The sequence below is a fragment of the Numida meleagris genome, chromosome 2 (assembly GCF_002078875.1).
Source record: "Numida meleagris isolate 19003 breed g44 Domestic line chromosome 2, NumMel1.0, whole genome shotgun sequence".
NCBI classification, from domain to species: Eukaryota; Metazoa; Chordata; class Aves; order Galliformes; family Numididae; genus Numida; species Numida meleagris.
Genome location: NC_034410.1, coordinates 7348567 through 7367025, shown reverse-complemented (window position 1 = coordinate 7367025; position 18459 = coordinate 7348567). Strand labels below are relative to the sequence as shown.

The 18459-nt window shown below is 40.4% G+C and overlaps 1 protein-coding gene across 1 annotated transcript in view; it reads right to left on the bottom strand.

Moving 5' to 3' along the window:
- RBM33 (RNA binding motif protein 33) overlaps positions 1-18459 on the bottom strand; it is an 86547-nt gene that overhangs the window by 25646 nt on the left and 42442 nt on the right. Inside the window, 5 exon segments of the mRNA XM_021389323.1 lie at positions 4337-4981; positions 11099-11386; positions 12204-12449; positions 13144-13475; positions 14255-14414. Of these exon segments, the coding sequence (XP_021244998.1) occupies positions 4337-4981; positions 11099-11386; positions 12204-12449; positions 13144-13475; positions 14255-14414 (1671 nt within the window).

Genomic DNA, 18459 nt, shown 5'->3' with positions numbered 1-18459 from the left:
GTAACTGGATTATTTGGGCATCACTTCCTGTGAAACAACATCCTACAAGTCCACTGCTTATTCTTAAGCAGGTCTTTAGGATTGAGTTCAGGTTCCTTTCCAAGCCAAGCAAATCTCAGCTTTTTCCTTAGTAAAATATGCTAGTATGAGTCTTTCTTAGTAAAATGCGCTAGTATGAATCATAGGATGATTTGAGTTCGAAGGGACCTCAAAGATCATCTAGCTCCAAGTCCCCTGCCATGGGCAAGGTTACCAACCACAGCATCAGGCACCAGACCAGGCTGCCCAGGGCCCCATCCAACCTGGCCCTAAGCACCTCCAGAGATGGGGCACGCACAGCATCTCTGGGCAGCCTGTTCCAGCACCACACCACTCCCTGAAGTAAAGAAATTCCCCAACCTCTAAATTTCCCCTCTTTTAGCTTAAAAAAGAAAAGTAACCCCTTATCCTATTCTCTATCAACACACATAAAGAATTGATTTCCCTCCTGTGGATAAGCTCCCTGTAAGTACTAGAAAGCTACAATGAGGTCTTCCCAGAAACTTCCCTTTCTCAGGCTAAACAAGCCCAACTCCCTCAACCTGCCTTTGAAGGAGAGGTGCTGCAGCCTTCTGATCATATTCATGGCCCTCCTCTAGCCCCGTTCCAAAAGCTCCACATCTTTCCTGTGCTGTGAGCCTCAGACCTGGATGCAGTACTCCAGAGGAAGCCTCAGAAGGGCACAGGACAGAGGGACAACCCCCTTCCTCTCCCTGCTGCCACCCCACCCCTCTTGCTGATGTATCCCAGGACTCTGTTGGGATTCCGGGCTGCAAGCGCACAATGCTGGCTCATGTTAAGGTTTTCATCCACCAGGACACCCAAGTCCTTCTCTGTAGGACTGCTCTCAGTGACTTCTCCCAGTCTGAATACATACCTCAGACTGCCCCAACCCAAGTGCAACACCTTGCACTTGGTCTTGTCAAACCTCACGTGATTCATTAGGTTCACATAGGACCACAAATACTCAAATATACTGAACTCCTATTTCTGGAAAGGATGACTCTGAAGACAAGAGTCTTCTTGGGCCTCAATTAAAAAAAACAAACAAACAACCCAAAGTATGAATCTTCTAAAGATTTGCCACTGCTTCATTCTTCCAAGAGCATAATATTTAAATGGAAAACTATTCACTGTACTGCATAAATTCTGGCATAAATTACAAATGTACTGGAAAGGGATGGACATATCAGAATTTTTTCTCAGGGAAAAGGCAACTTGTTAAAAAAAATAAAGCACAGCACCCACAATGCATCATCTTGATATGCAAACTGACATACAGAAAATACTGAATCATTTTCTATTTCTCTTTTCTTTAGTATAATAAGTCATAAATTAAGGCTTCTTCTACATCAGATAAACTGAACAAATTATTTCTTGGAATTTAATTAGTCATTCTTACCATTCTGTTAAAATACTTAAGAAGTAAGTCTCTCTCAAGAGAGAATATTGTAGAAACAGATGAAAGGCTATTATACCTTCTTAAATAACAAGGATTACCTTTATGTGAAAGGTCAGAGATCCTCAACAGTACTGCAACACCCAGCAATACAGATAAATACAGTTAGAAGCTTAGATAGTGAAAGGTACTGCCCTCAAGAAAATAAACCTTTCTCTTCTGACATTTGTACACCATAAATCTCACCAATATACTAAGTACATCTCTTTAACTGTTAAATTAAAAAAGTCACCAGCAGCACACAATCATTTGATCCTGTTCTACATGTGGTCCCACTGAACGCAGGGGAACGGTCCTTGCCACCAGCTCTTGTTTTAGGTTAGTTTGGACTAGATAAGTTTATAACAGGGCTAGCCTCAAAGCAGTCAGCTCTTCAGCTGACAGCTCTACTCCCATGCTGCACCATGGCTGGCTGGCTGATAGAGAAGGCACCTTCCAAGACTTTACCAGCATGAATCGAGAGCTTCAGAAAGGAACCTGCATTGTGTCTAATCGTAAACATCTCAATCGTACATGAGTCTTAAAAACATCACTGCACAAAAGAGCTCTCGAAAGGAAAAGGGGTACAAGTGATTAGACTTGAGAGCAACAGCAGGGCTGCTTAACTGCAGGATCAAGTCAGTGCATATAGATCAGAGAAAGCAAACACTTCCTTGGCCAAAGGCAGGGAATGAAGGATATGAAGCACAAATGCTAAGGAGGATGACTAGAGAAAAAGAGATTTGCCTTCTGCTTTACATTTAGGGTTGATGCAAAAGGCGTGAAAATAAATTTAAAAGGTGGCAGGACTAAAAGGGAAACTAAAAGTGATGTGATCTTTATGGTATTCAGAGTCCAAGCAGCTTTTAATTCTTCTTTAAAATCCTGTCAAAAGAGACAAGATTGCTCCCCCACGCTGCTCTTTTTTTTCTTTTTCCTTGTGCGGTCAAAGAAACAAAGTTATATAGATTCAGCTTGTCACTAAATCATTAAAAATTAATCAACCGTCTTGATCAACGTTAAACAGCTAATTGCAATGCCTGCTCTTATTCTTCCACAGTGGGAAGGAGAAATGAAAATTTCCATGACTATATGAAAAAAAAAAAATCAGAAAACGACGTATAAAGAAACTGCCATACCTTGGTAAAACCTCAGTATCTGAAAGTTAAGGGCAGAACAAATCTGCTTGAGTATACGATGAAAGAGAAGCTACACGGGCATTTAATGAAGCTAATTGCTCCTGCTTACCAAGAGACTTATCTGAAACAAATCATTTACAGTTTCCTAGAACAGAACATTATAATAAAAATTATTTCATTACAAATGAAAGTTTGGGCATTGATAACCTTTTGTTATGAGGAGCTGGATGCAGTGGTGACTGGCATTGTTTTGTTCCACCACATAATAAAGAAGTTGTGCATGATTGCTTTATTCAATTATTAATGAATAACAAACCTGTCATACCTCTTGTAGACCACTGGGATTCCTGCAGACATATCTATATATAATTATTTTTTAGCTCAACAGAAGCAATTTCTTTCAACCTCTGATACTTTCTTCTGCGCTTAAGTTACCATGTCTGAGGAATCAGACATCCTTTAAGTCAGGTTGTTGTCAGCTCTAGTTAGTCAACAATGTCCTTTGTGTTAATATTTTGAAAAAGCACATTATTATGTAATTCAAAATTTTAAGCATATTTAACTTTTATGAGCTATATAAAAGTAGCCAAGGTTTTAGCGTTTTCATTTCCTCCGTATTTCTATAAACTAAAGCCCAGCCTAAAAGGCTTGATCAAGTCCCTGTTAACACAGGACGTTCACTTCATTACAGCACTTCTGTAAGTTCCTGTAATTAACATTCTTCATAATTTAAGAAGCATTCTTCTAAAAAAAAAATAAAAAGACAGAAATAGCCACCATAAAAAAGAACAACACAAGAACACCCCAGAAATACAAAAAATGTCTGCCCAAACTCCTCCACTGTATCACAGCATTAAATAAACCATGTCCTCCTCAACATAACAACCAAGGACAGATTGCACACTGGCAAACATGTCCCTTCATCTCAGTTTCTCCAGAGCCCTAACAAATTAATTTGTCTTTTCACTAAGACAGAAGAAATCCGGTCTATAAACTTTCTAACCAACCCCCCCAGACCTTTAGTACTCTCACTGCCATCAAGGCCAGCATTGAGAGCCATCCACAACGCTGGTGCTCAAGGGACACTCCACAAACAACAGACCCCTCATCAAAAGATAAGGAAATCTAATTTAGATGCAGAAGCAAAACGGTAATGTTCTAAACCCAGCCTCTAGCAGAAAACATCCCCCTCCAGTACACTGCTAGAATTCCTTTCACAACACGCTTCCCTAGAAGACAAAACCAATCTCCTCTTGAGTACAGAAGCTACACTAACGCCAGTGCTTGCATACAGCTAAATTACGTGGCTTCAACTAACGAATGAACAGAGCCTGGCCTTTTCACTGAACCTTAAAATCAGCCATACAAGTCCTTTTCTCCGAGCCATGCTCAGACCTACTAACCTTAACTTAGACGAGCTAAGTCGAGGAGTCTCTCAGACTCAAGTTGCAAAGAAGTTAAAAGAACAGAGTATTATTTTAGAAAAGATGGTATCAGTGATAACTGTCTGACGGTAACGCATTACAGCAAACATACATTTCTGAATAACTGCTAGTAACTTACAATTCTGAAAACCTAAAATACGGATTATAAAGTCTGATAAATCTGCTACTTCCCCCTTCGTCTTCGGCCTATTCTTTATTTTGGACTTACACAGAATGAAACACACAGAAACAAACCATGACAGCACACACACACAAGATGAGCCTTGGAAACTTACCCCTCCTGACAACTTAATCACCCTGACTTTGCTGCCGACATGGGGCACATCTCCACTACCACTGTTTGTCCGCTGCATGACAGTTCTTTTCACGCCAGGTTTCATTTCCTGTGGCCTTGCTTGTACGGAAGCCACTCTAGCAGTCTGTGTGGGGGGCAGCGGCGCTGCAGCAGGTTTTGTCTGTAAGACTTTCTGCGATGCCTGAGGCTGACTGGGAGAAACTGTTCTGGTCTGCCTCAGCTGTTTCACCGGTTTCATTTGTTGTCCTTGATACTGCATGTTAGCCCCAACCTGCGAGTAGTCTGTGTGTTTGGGCTGAATATTTGGAACTACCATATCTTGCTTTTTAACAAGGAGTCTGTTTTTCACATTTTGCCTGGTCTGTAAGCCAGAGTGGGGTATGTAAGGATTGCCATTGGTAGGGTACTCAGAAGAGTCATCGTCCTGTTGCATGTAGGATGGCTGCGTAGAAGGTTGCTGTTGCTGCTGTTGCTGCTGTGCAAGCCTCTCTAGCAATTCTCTCTTTCTAGCACCAGCCTGCTGCTGCCGTCTCAACTCCTTTTGTTTCAGAATTTCTTCTCTTAGACGTTTCTGCTCTTCTATCTTCAGACGATACAATCTAGTCTCTTCGTCTTCATCTGGATACTACAAAGGGAAATGCAAATTAATTTAGAAAATTCCCAGCATAAGCCTAGCTTGGTCAAAATAGCATTAAATTATTGTTTCAGAAGATGTCATACTGGCCTAACTCTCTGAAGAGCTTCTGAAATTATCCCTGACACCGAGCTATTAGTAGAGCATATCTGCCATTATGGTTTATTTGTTATTCATTAGACACAAACAGCTAGAATCCGGTTTAAGACTTAGATATACTACTTCCTAGAGAGGAAAAAAAGTAAAATAAATCGAGCTTATAATACCAGTTAAGAAATCTTATCAGAATAGCAAAAAATTAAGTCTTACAAATTGGAACTCATTTGGAACTTTCTAAAAGCAATTAAACTAAATTAATATAATTCAAGATATCAAAATATGTTTCAAATGGAAAGTAACAATACAGAGGCAACCCACTGTCACATAGGTTTTATCTTGCTCTTTTCTGACAAAGTAACAAAAGGTAGGGTGGTAAATGACCTGAAAGGCCCTGATTAGAACTATTGATTTTTCTCACAGAATTTTCAGCCTGATCTCAAACTCATTTGTCACACAATAATTGGTTATAATGAACAGCACAAGTCAATCTCTCTGACCTTGAACTCATGCACTCTCTTCAGAATCAAAATGTTGCCAAATGCAGTGTTGGAATATTAATGGTATTTAGAGAACGCCTTTAATATTCCATCCCTACGCCCTTCTGAAAGTCTTACACACTATCAAATAACCTTTCTAAAGATGCCTCAACTTTGGCAAAATGGGTTCTTATGAAAAGCTGTAAGAAATGGACAAGAGTCAAGGAAATGCAAATCCTCATCACCCTGGAAATGCAGTTGCTCTTACGATACAATCACACGCTTTCTTTTAAAATCACAAAGCACACTTTTTCCTTATACATTTTTTATTTTACGCAGTTTGAAATATTAGATCAGAGACTTGTAGATGCTGCTTACAATTGTTAATGAGCAGAAAACCCTACTGTTAAATCCTACTGATATATTAAATCACCTCTAGCAAAAACAGGCTCTCAGAGCAACAACACTTTCCATTTTGGTAAGCTACTGCATGAACAGTATTAGAACATTTCTGACAGACTGAATCTGTGAAAGTTATTTACCTTGTTCTAGTGAGAGTGCAGTATCGTGTCAACACAAATGCCTTTTTTTTTTTTAAAGCACATACACAACTAAAGTGAGCAATGACAGATTTTGTTGTTCCAAGAGGTTTTTATTCTGCTACATCCCAGAACGCCCCCTCAGTGTAAGGGAACAACAGCAGAACAGATCCAGCCATACCACTGGTTCACAAATATAAAAGTCCAGTACAGTTTGCGTTCACAGAACCCTGATGCACAAATCCTAAACATTTGTCTCCTGCAGATAGAACTGCTTCCTTCCTGAGCACCTATTGACGGGGATTATTCCCACAGTGACTAAGAAACAGCAGCATGTCTCAGACTAAAAGTTGAGTTCAAACAATGGCTAAAAAAAGCCTTCAACAAAACTCGATTTTTTTTTTTTTGTTAAAATGTGAGCCGTTGCTGCAAGAGCAAGTCTAAAACTTTTTAGGACAATGCTTCATAAACCAAAAGGTTCCGATCTTCCTCTATACTTTTCAGACTGTGACTCCGGTGATAACTAACCGACCACTACAGCAATTTTGCTGACAGATGGCAACAAACAGAAGCATACTTCCACAATTGAAATTATGAAAAAGTCAAAGAGTTAATCTCATAACAAGAGCTGGAGGTGCTGGACTGCAGTTAAAAAAAGACTCCGAAGAAACAGTGCAAAATGATAAGACTCTTAAATATAGCTTGCATAGGATGAGAACACTGAGAGAAGGATGATGTGCTGTTATGAAGTCCTTGGAAGATATAGATCCTGATCTGGGAAGTAAAAAACACCAACTCAAAGGCTACGTGCAAGCAGCAGAGAGATGCTTTGTGGCACACTTAAATGAGCCTTGCTGGCAGACAAGGACCGAACGCTCCGAGGAACTCTGATCAACATGTCCATGCAGAGCTCCCTGGCTCCCCGTTTCAGCTACACTAGCATTAAAGACAGAGGACAATTGGCAAACTGTATTAACAACACATGTTAAGTTTGATGAATGCTCAGCAGGGTCTTTAGGGTACTTGATCTCAAACACAGTCCTGAAATTTTCCTTTCAGGAACTTATTGATATTTATTATATTTGTAAGGATGCTAGGAAGTCAATCTCTTCTTAAAGGGCAAGTTTTGAAATGAAGGGCCAAGAGCTCTGAGGTTTTATGACAACTGCAGGTCAGCCCATTAATATCTATAAACAGGCCTAGATTCTTCATCTCCACAAGCAAGTTGCTCTAACAGTCAGGTTCTTAGTAGAATATGCTTGCAGCTAAGGGAAGACCAAACAGCATAAAGATTCTGAGATTATTAACAAAATATTTGCCTTAGGAGTCAGGTTTAATTGCAACTAGCTGTGGAATGACCCAAAAGCACAGATTCAGAAATGACAGCAAACTCCTCACCTCACTAGGATGAAAATAGGAACAGTTGAATGCTCTGCTCCCCTCAGTTTTAACAGCACCTCTTCTACATTTTAAGGAGCTTCAGTAGATAGAACTAGCAAGACAGCATATTGGATCATGAAGGAAATGGTATGCAGTGACTGTTGTTAATGATTTTCAGCCCAACACATTTCTCCACAAGCAGCAGCGCTGCCCAAACAAACCATTTTATCAAAAGGAGTAGAAATCTTTCAAAGATGTTGTGAAGCTCACAGCTTGTGTTGCATTTGGAAGTTTGCTGCCAAGAGCAAGGATTGTCTGTAGGTGAAGAAGCAGAAAAACTCAGAGCGGTTTTTTCCAGATGAACTCTACAGATGTCTCACCATTTTTCTGTAGAAAACCCCACATGAAGAAGTAGCGCATTGTCTCTGGCTTCTCCTTTCACATACAAAGTAAGAACAGAAAAGAAAAGAGCACAAAGCCAGAGAAACAAAGCAGCTCCCTTAGTGCTTTGTTTTTGTTAAGCAGAGATCGAATGCAATACATTCGTGGTTTGGAGAGAAGACCAAACCTTACCTACAAGGTTTTTCTCCTGCTTTAAATGTTCAGAGGTTTTAACAGAAAGCTCCACAAGAAAATGTTACAGGCTGCCTTTCTGAGACTAGCTCAGCAACAGCAGTAAGAGAAGCAGCAGTCCTGAATTCTCCAGGAGGACTCAGACTGGCACTACTGAGCAAGAGACAGAAAAGACATACTCTAAAACTCGGGATTACAGCTCTCTACTGAAATTTAAGTCCTAGCATCAGTAACTTGCTTCTCATACAGTAAATTCAAATACTTTTTTTTCTTTTTTTTCTTTTTAAGAGGTCTGCAAGCCTTATTACTAGTAAATAGAATTAAATGCAGAGCCCTAAGAGCTGGATACTGCAAGTGCTCTGGCTTGCAATCAAGGAACAAAAAAGGAATCATGCTGCCAAGCTCACCTGTCTCCCTAGCAAAATGGGTACAACCAAACTGCAGGATATACATAGATCTATGTATTCTGCAGGTTTGGTTTTTTGTTGGTTTTTTTTTTTTCTCAGTTACAATATTAGAAACAAGAAAGCCTACCATCATTTGCCCAATAATTTATAACAAGTCTTCACACAAGGTAAAGGCAAATCCAAATTACAGCATCTGTCTGCTGGCATTCAAAACCACAAAGTATCTCAAATAAAGGCAGCTAAATCCACAGCACACATTTTACACTACTGATGACAGCAGCTCCTAAACCCTAAGGTGTGTGTTGCTACAAGTTACTCTGAGAAACACACTGCCCTACTATGATCTTCTAGCTGGAAAAAGACTGATGAGAATAATCTTCAAAGAAGATGACAGGAGGCACCATTATTAAAATCTGGAAGCCGGATCTACTCAACTTGGAAAAAAAAAGATCAAATTTAGACATGTACAATTTTTCAGGTAGTTACTATAAACAAGATTATTTAGACACCTCTGCTTAATAATTCAATACAGCAGCTATTTTCCAAACTCTCATTCTTATTAAAAACAAAACAAGAAAAACCCAACCACCAACATAAGACCCAAACAAACACCCAACTTCAAAGTTTACTGGTAGAATGGAAAGGCTGTCTATAGCAAGGACATTAATTGCAATATAAGCTGTAATATCAGCACACTTCTGATTGTGTCCTACTAGTTTCTCTCCTGTTCTGAGCTCCAATATCCAGTTTTCACCAGAAAGCTTTATGTCACCTTTCTCCATTTTCCCCATCCTTTTCCTCAATTCAAAAGTACTTAAATACTTTAATTCCTCTCAGCCTAAACTGACCTCGGCATGAGCAGAATGAGACTCACAGCCATTACCCATACCTCTCAATTTCACTGTAAAAATGATTTTTCAGACTGAAGACATGCAAGTTTATATCCTGGAAAGTAACAGACAAAGGCATTTGAGGTCAGCATTTTCCAGTCGCATAGGAACAAGAACACAAGCACACTATCCAGAAATTTAAAATACAGTTTTTAGTCTTCTAGTCACTTAGGCTGCAAACCTTCCTTTTGAAGATGAGGAAAACATTTAACAGACAATACTGCCATTTTTGTGCTTCCTGAATTATAGGGAATTCATAAATATGTCCACTGGCTCTTCAGGGAGAGAGATGCAAAAAAAGGTCTTAATTTTCCAGTTGAAGACACTTGCAAAATAACCTGCCCGATTCAGTTACGAGCAAGACAGCTAGAAGAGATGACATAATTTAACTCTTTCTCATCCTAATGGAAAGCCAAAATCAGCAAGTAGTTAAGTAATTAGAAAAAGACACAAAAGGCTGGAAAACACTGCAATCTGTCTAAGTGAGAGAAATTTAATAAACTACACTGCAACAATAAGATATGAATATGTACTTGGAAATGAAAGTTACCAGTGCAGCAATCCTCAGTTTGTGAAAGTGAGGATAAACTGCACCAATGAATACTACTGCAGTGGCACAGCTGAAGAAGGACAACTACTGCCACATTGTTTGCAGCACAGGAGTTCTCTCTTGGGTCCACTTTGAAAGCCTTCCTGCATTTTGCCAATACTTCCTGAGTGTACCTACAGAGGCTTTACTTTTATGATTAACAATAGGGAACACTATAGGAGACGCATCCTTTTTTCAAGCGCAACACTTTTTTCCTCCTGTTTTGGCAGGAAAAAAAATAACTTATATGAAATAGGCATAACAAACTATTTTCAAAGATAGCTTTCCAGATCTTGCCATAGATATGTCCAAACTGATGCCTGAAGTGCCACATGACTGAAATACTAAAGGACTCTACGATGCTTTAGATGGTGAGGCCTCTAACATCTCTGCAGAGGCCTTCAAAATGTAGCGTTACTAACAGCCTGAAAGACAGAGACTTTCCTAAGAGGCACAGCATTTTCCATAACTTGGATTATTCCAGGAAACTGAATAGAGGTGAAGGAGATTACTTAAGCAATTTTTTTCCAGAAACGATCAACATTAAAACCTGGTTTATTCTATTATTCTGGTTTTATTCTGGTTAAGAAGCTCCTGCATAGGAGGTCAAACACTGCCAGCTATGGGTTTCTTTTGTGCCACATTTGTGAAAATTAGGAATGGTCATAATTAATTCAAGAACAAGATGAGAAGCTAATCATCAGCAGCTTAAAGGGAAGAGAGAATTATCCCAATTAAAGTTTTCAACAGTTGATGAAGGCAACTTGGTCCTTGAGACAAGTTTCATGGACAACTGAACTACAAAGATTCACAGTTTGGTTCAAGATAACGTGACAGTCAAATCGTACAGGCTGCACGTTGTCATCATGTTCCTGTGGCACCACCTGACATTCAGTATTAAGAGCACCATCAGTACAACGCTACTAACACTCTCACTCTAACACCACTCATGAAGAGGGCCCTGCCAGCCTTTCAGACTTTTGTTTTTTTTCTGTCAGAGACTGTTTTTGCTATTGCATTAAAAAAAGTACAACTCAGAAGAGAGGCCTCTAGTGGCAACAAAAAACACTGGATGAATAGTAACTAGCAGAACAGGTGCGCTTACAGTTCCCAAGTCAGACTAAAAGTTTCAAGAGTCTTTATAAAAAGCCTTACCTCCGGTTCTGATTTGACTTCTGGTTTTGCTTGGCCCACTGGTGCGACTGCCTTAGCTTTCATCTCAGGCCTTCCCTGTGAATTTCCACCACCAGCTACAGTCTTGGTGGCAGACATCGTGCTGGCAATGGGTTTGACCTGAGCAGCTGGAGTAGAGGTTCGCCTGTTGTTGCTCACTTCCAGAGCATGTGACGGTGCTATGGGCAACTCCCGCAAGTTACTGTTTCTGGGAGCAGTTGGTTGCAGTTGCTGATTTGGACGCTTGACAATATTTTGTGAGGGTGTGCTCTGAAAAGCAGAAGGGAAAAAAAAAATGCGAGGTTTCCACTTAAAGTCAGACTGAAGCGTTTCCTGTTTCAGATTTTCACGACTTCGTTGTTAGTCAAAAACAAAAAAACAGCAAACTTTTCAAAAGGGCACTGTGTTTTTAACATGAGAAGAAAAAGGTAGGAAAATAAGCACACTTTTTTTTTTTAAATTAACAGCAATGCTGAATCACTTATTTAACATCTTTCTCAGAAATTGGCTTCACTGTGATTTATTTTCGTGATGAAAATCATTCTTCTCAACTACTGTCACAATAACTTGAGCACTGCTACAGACTGCTGTGTCACCCCAACCTACCTAGCAATAGAACATGCTGCACTGGAGCAAACTCACAGGATATTAGTGGTACCATGTGAACCAGAATGCTTATTTGCAGTGCTACAGAGAGGTCTTCAAACCAGAACAAGTGTCAGAGAACTGGGCTCCCACAGAGTCACAGACTATCTGCAGTTTTAAATATAATGCAAACTTATCGTCCAAAAACCCTTCATTGACAGTTCTTGGGAAATCTTTATAACCTCTTATAGAGATCAGAAAACAGTCTGAAGATCCAGATCAAGAAAACACTGGAAACTGAAACAGAAAAAAAAAAGGTACAAGACAGATGCGCTATTTGTGGAAGCAGGTTATAAAACGACCAGTGTAGAGAAGGGAGCAAAAAAAAAATAGTGAAAGAAAGGGACAGAGCAGAAAAGGAATAAATGAGACTTAAGAACTACATGGTAAGTTTTGTTGCCCATGCAGAACTAAGTGAGATAACACTATAAGTGGTACTTACATGCCTTGGCTTCATTGGACCCTGCCGCTGTTGACACTGCATCCTGTTGTTATTTGGCTGCTGCTGCGTGGCCTGCATGTGAGGCCTAAACTGTGGTTGGTTCATGGGCATCAAAGGCTGCGGTGGCCCTTGGAGATGATGATGATGTTGCTGTTGCTGTTGCTGGTGATGGTGCTGCTGCTGCTGGTGATGGTGCTGCTGAGGCTGAGGCTGTGGCTGAGGCTGCAATGGAGGATGCAAGGGACCCTTCATATGAAGAAAAAGATTATTTGCTTTTAGTTTCAAAGAAATACCCTCTGGTAAAAGTAGCTCCAGCCTCCCAAGTCCTCAGAACAACAGACTCTGTGAGCAGCTATGGACCAAGATAAATAAAAAGTACTCTGAAGGAAAAAAAAAAAAAGGATTAAAAGAAGCTGTGTAAGGGAGTTCTATATTTACAGTCAACAGCTGAAGTGGAAAAGGGCAAATGAAAAGCTTTCTGCTCTCCCCTTCCTTCTCTTTTTAATGCCTTATACTGTTCCTTCCCCCTGCTCCAAACAAACATCACCAGACCTCAAGATTTCCTTATGTCAAGACATGAAGAAAACCCTCCAAATAAACAGGGCCGTCTGCATCACTGTGCACAGCCCCAAAATGTCAAGACAGCAGCTCGGCTTCCCCTCGGGCGGCAGGAGGCCTAGCTCTTCGCTGAGCCATGGGGCTGAGCAGCAGAGGGCGCTCCGGGACTGCCGTCGGTAGGACAGGGACACCGGGACACCCCTCCCTACCTCTACAGAGCTAAAGGAACATCAGCAGCTATACGATGCTGGACCAAACACAACATCACAACTTCTCTGCCTCCAGCAGTGTTTAGCAAATCGTGGTGTTTTTTGTAACTTTACTGTAGAAACAGGCCACTTGAAACACCTCTTGCAGGACCCTCCCCACTGCAGATCTGTACCTGCATGTTAGGCTGTGCGTGTGCCGCGAGGAAGGGCTGTCCCGGGGCTTGTAGGAACTGCTGCCTCGGAGGAATGAAGGGCCGCGGATTTGCTGAACCCGGCTGGCTGAAGTGGAGAATTCCCACCGGACCTTGAGGCTGTATGTTTGGCCTTAGCGGCCTCTCTCTGGGAAATACGGGCTGCTGCCCTTGCTGGCTGAACGCCGGCCCCGGCTGGCTGAACGGCATCGGACTCTGGGTAGGGACAGGATGCGGGCTGTTCAGAAGCGGGGGAGGCGGTGGCGGCGGGGGGCTCCGCTGCTCGAACAAGTGATGGCTGGGAAATCTCGGATCTGCGGGAATCGGGAAAGAAATTACATGACAAAGCTCCTCGGGAAACAAGCGTGCTTTGGAATTGCAAACATCTCTTTTCATTTTGAAAAGTAACGTGAAATTTGCAGGAAGTAAAAATGTGAGACTTCTTAATTTTAAGATCTATTCTCAAGGTTACGTTTCTCTGGCTTGGGCCACTTGTGTTTAAGAGGAACTGATACTTAAAGCACCAGTACAACTGGAAATTAGGAATTAGGAATGTCTTTTCGAAATGGATTACAGTGACTATTGCTTGATAACATACAAGAACTTGCAGAACTTTTGCTGACCAGATATTCAGCAACTTTTACATCCTTGTGAGTACAGGTAAAACGTATATAACATATGCATCATATATAAATATTACAAACAGATGCTAAACAGAAGTACGTCCACATACGCACAAACTACCTGTTTTGTTTCCTATGCTCTAACATTTCAGCTAATATTAACAGATTTCTTACAGAGTACACATACTCCAGAGAGCATGGTGTTTAAACTGTAACAAATTACAACAATTTGCAGCATTTACTTTGATACTAATTTTATTTTGTATTAGTACTAAATACGTAGCTAAATACGTAGACAGAAAACTACATCGAAACAGGAGAAAAGATACCAGACCACTGGAATTTTTGGCAGGTTACATTGATGTAACTAGGCAGGTTACATCAAATATGGCCTTCAGGTCCTTCCTTAAACTGGATGTTTACTTCACGAAAAGTACATTTCATATGTTAATTGAAATAAAAACATTTACCTCCTAAGAAAAAAGGGTCTCTGTCCTGAGGAGGTGGAGGAGGGAGAGGAGGCGGTGGGGGAGGTGGCCCTCTCCACTGATCCTGCATTGGCAGCCGTGGGGCTTGGGAGAAGTTGGTAGGAACAGGTCCAGGTGCATGCTGCTGGAAGTCTGGAGGGACCTATTAAATAAGACAAAAGATAAAGACCAACATTCAGAGAATTATCTGTTGCCTGCTATAACTTTCTTTCCTCTTAAAATCTAATTGATTTATGGAGTTACCTACTATAATCTCTTCAAATTGGCAGCCCTTACTGAGTCATCCTTTCACAATGGAAGAGATATTAAACCACAGTACAGTATTTTGAAATGAATTCACAATGTTTTAATAATCACTAGCACCACAGGAATGCCATTTATTCTCAAGCTTATTGAAATCCATGCAATTATTGACCTTCTTTTCTATTAATCCAAAAAAACCTGAACGTCTACTTTAGGAGACATTCCTGACATTTATCTTCTTAAACCATGCTATTCTGTGCCATCAGTTTGGTACAATGTAAGCTACAGAAGTGAAGCAGCTTTACTTATAGTGGGGGAGGGGAATCGTGGCATTTGAAAATTAAAGAAATTCTTTCAAAAAAAACCCTGTCTCTACAATAATGCATCTGAAGCATCATTAGAAAGACTAGAAAATTATCTTTCCTCCATTAAGTTATTTTTTAAAATGTCAAGTGAGTCCATACAGTGCAGAAAGCAGAACCTTAATCCAAAAGCAGAGCTCTGCCGAAGGAACACTGAAGTCAGTAACTTACACTATTACCAGTTTTATATCAAAAGTTGACGAAGGACATTGACAGCCTCTGCTAACAGAAAAGCTATGCCTCACACAAACCATTATATTCACAAACATTTCCTTATTATGTATGAGTAAATCAAATAAGTAATGAACATAATATCTAAGCACGTTCTTGTTTTCCACTTAATACAATTTTGAAATTAGTGGTGGCATCTGCTCTATCTCCATCTGGTGTTCATCTACAAGCTTAAAACTTGCCATTGCTGAAGATAAGCTTTCCGGAACACATTTCAGAGCACACACTCCCTGCTAAACAGAATTACAGTCATCAGCAAAGGATTATTATTTATCCATGGGGCTGCCCTAACCAAACAAATATGTAGTCTCGCCCTCTCCTATTTGTATTGCAAAAACATTAGCATTTTGGTTTAAAAATTTCTTGCACAGCAAAACCAAGTGTTTGCTCTGACTACTGAAGCCTGTTCACCAAAGCAGCACAAAGCAAAGCTGCTTCATGTTCTACTACAAGTAAGCTACAGCTGGGATTTGCAAGGAACAGAATTATATGAGAGTGCCACTAAGCATCAAAGCCAATATTAAATCTGTGGCCTTCTTGAAAACATCTAAATGGGGATATCTGAAATAATAAGACCTCATTTGGAAGTGAGACTACATATTTTATGTCATCATATAGCTATCAGCTGTAAATACTTTATCACTCAGAGATTAAAGGTTCTATATCCTGTTGCAAGCGCTCCTAGTCAGCCAGTCTCCTGTGGGTATTTCATTTAGTGGAAAGACATCATTTTACACTCAAGCACGACAGTCTTCATAACATACATACTATTTAGTAGCAGTTACCCACAGAAAACACTCTCTGACACCTCAGAAGACACAAAGACCTTTAAATTTCAGAGGCTGTCTGCAAGCAATAGCAGTTGGAGGAAGAGGGAAACATTTGGGAAGGAGACATTTATTTGTCCCATCAAAACCCACCCAGGTTTAGCTGAACCGGGCTGTTCAACTGAACTGCCCTTCCCTCCAGTTGAACAGGACAGCACTGGCTGCCTGCCAAACCTTGAGCATGCCAAGCCCTTGCTCCCAAACACACCTGGACCATCCCTGCACATAGGAGCTGCCAAAGGTCCTTTCAAACTAAGGTTAAAGGCATCCTCTCATCTTGAAAGCCTCAGGGACAAAAGCATATTAAAGTACAGCTCTTACAGTCACTGGGAATACACAGCATTTCTGCAAACCACACAACCCAAGGGAGGCCATCAGCAAACCAACTGATCGTTGGTTAGTTAGCAGTTAGTTGCTGCACAATGCGTACAGCCACTGCAACAGAGGCAGGGGAGAAACCAGCTCATCGGGGCAGTTCTCGCAACACAGGGTGGTTTTTATCTTACTTCTTATTTACAGCACACAGTCACATGAGCATCTATCACCTGGGGAGGGAAGAAAGTTCAGGTAGGTGACCTGCTTTTCTCCTATTTTCTGAGAGTTTTACTTTGAAACTCTAGAGTCTTCTCGACAGTATTTCCAATTGGTTTTCTCCTGATCTTGCTCTTCAGACACATTGTGCCATCCTCACTGGGATCACTGGTCCCCAGTCCCAGCTGGGATCCAGCCTTCCAGCTCTGTACCACCAGCAGGTGCTCTTGTCTTGCAGCAGCCCACCAGGAGCTGCCATTTGCCCAATGCAGACCCAGACTCTCCTGGCTGTGCACTCAGTCCAGGCCATTTCCTCTCTTCTTCCTTCTTGGGAAGGAGAAGAAAATGAGAGCACACTGGGAAAAAAAAACACATTCTGCATTTGTATTTTAAATAAACACTTCCTCCCAGAAGCTTTCCCTCTCCTGATATCCTTTACCCTCATTATTATGACCAGATCTACCTCATCCCAAAGCAGCCCTAAATCACAACTGAATGGAAATTACTGCTGAATTTCACACAGGTCTTAACGCATTGAAACACCCTCCATTTAAGCAAATATTTTACTTTTTGGAAAAAATGGAGCAACCATAAAACACACGAATTACAATTTCTTGGACAAAACAGTATTTTCCACTGTTTCAGCATTAGAATGAAAGCACTTCAGTCTCAGAAAGGAAGTATGTGGAAAATTTCAAGCAAAACAATTCAAAATGAGGCAGACAACCAGCAGAATACATTAGCTTAAACCACAGAAGTCTGGTAAGGCTACGCACGCTGAGAGCAGATTTATATTTCCCACCATAAGCAAGGTTTAAACGTTTCCGAAATAAACTTTACTCACTTCTAAAACTTAAAGTTATTTAGATCAGAAAACGTCACCCTTAGAAAAAATAGAGTATGGATTATTTACGAAGTTATGGAAACCACCAACCAGCAACGTATTTTACTGTCACAAGTACAAGCAATACTGATACCAAGGTTCCCTCAGTTCCAAAGGTGTCCATCATGATGTTAGAAACAAATATTTCCTCTTGTCTCTTTTTATCGACTTCTAACTTTTATTGAAAAGTTAGCCAACTGCATAAAAAAGCAAATCCCACAAAGACACACTGAAATTCATTCCTGCTTTAGTTTCGTTCATGGTACATCTCAGAAATTACATCCTACAGCACATGTTTGCCTCAAAACTCCAAAACAGTTCAACAAAATCAGGTGAAGAAGGAAATAATTTTAACTCTTCCTTATCAGCCTCTTCTTTACAGTTAAGAATTCTGGGTTTTTTTCCCCCTGCTTAATGTTGTTCAACTTCGAAGCTAATAAGTTCTTAATAATAATATTTCTGAATCCTAAAGGCAACTCTCTTTCTCCACTTTGCATTTAAAATAACATGAAAATCCTTTCTATATCCTGCAATGAGCAGGAGCTGTCTCTGTCAGAAATCATTAGTGCTGAAGTGTCGTTAGTGATTACTAAAGCAATGACCCTTCCCTGCCACAGCACTTATCCAAGCACAATGGAACCGAGGTGCTGGGTTTTTTTTTGTTTGTTTTCAATTTAGAAGTTTCAAGAGTGGGGAAGTTACAGAGACATATGCCAGTACATGTATAGTAAAGGAGCATGCTATAAAAACAATGGAGTACCATTCAGAAATATCCACTTATTTGATCGCTTGCAGATTTTAACATCTGTATGCAGCATTTTAAAGAACTAGTAAATTATGACTAATCACATTTCTTGGCTGATAACCAAAGGCCAATCACAGAAAGTTAATTGCAAAGTCATTTGCTATTTGCAGAAAAATGAATTACCAATATTTGCTTCTAAAAACAGAAATGAGTTCGATTTCGTTCTTTCTAACGTCAGTGAAAAATGTCTGACCTCCACTTTTTTTTTCCCTAAGCCAGCTTTTCTTTTAGTGCTCTTAAGGAGAGAATTAAAATTCTGCCCATAAATCACTGTAATACAGTTGGGGACAAGTCTGTATTTTCAG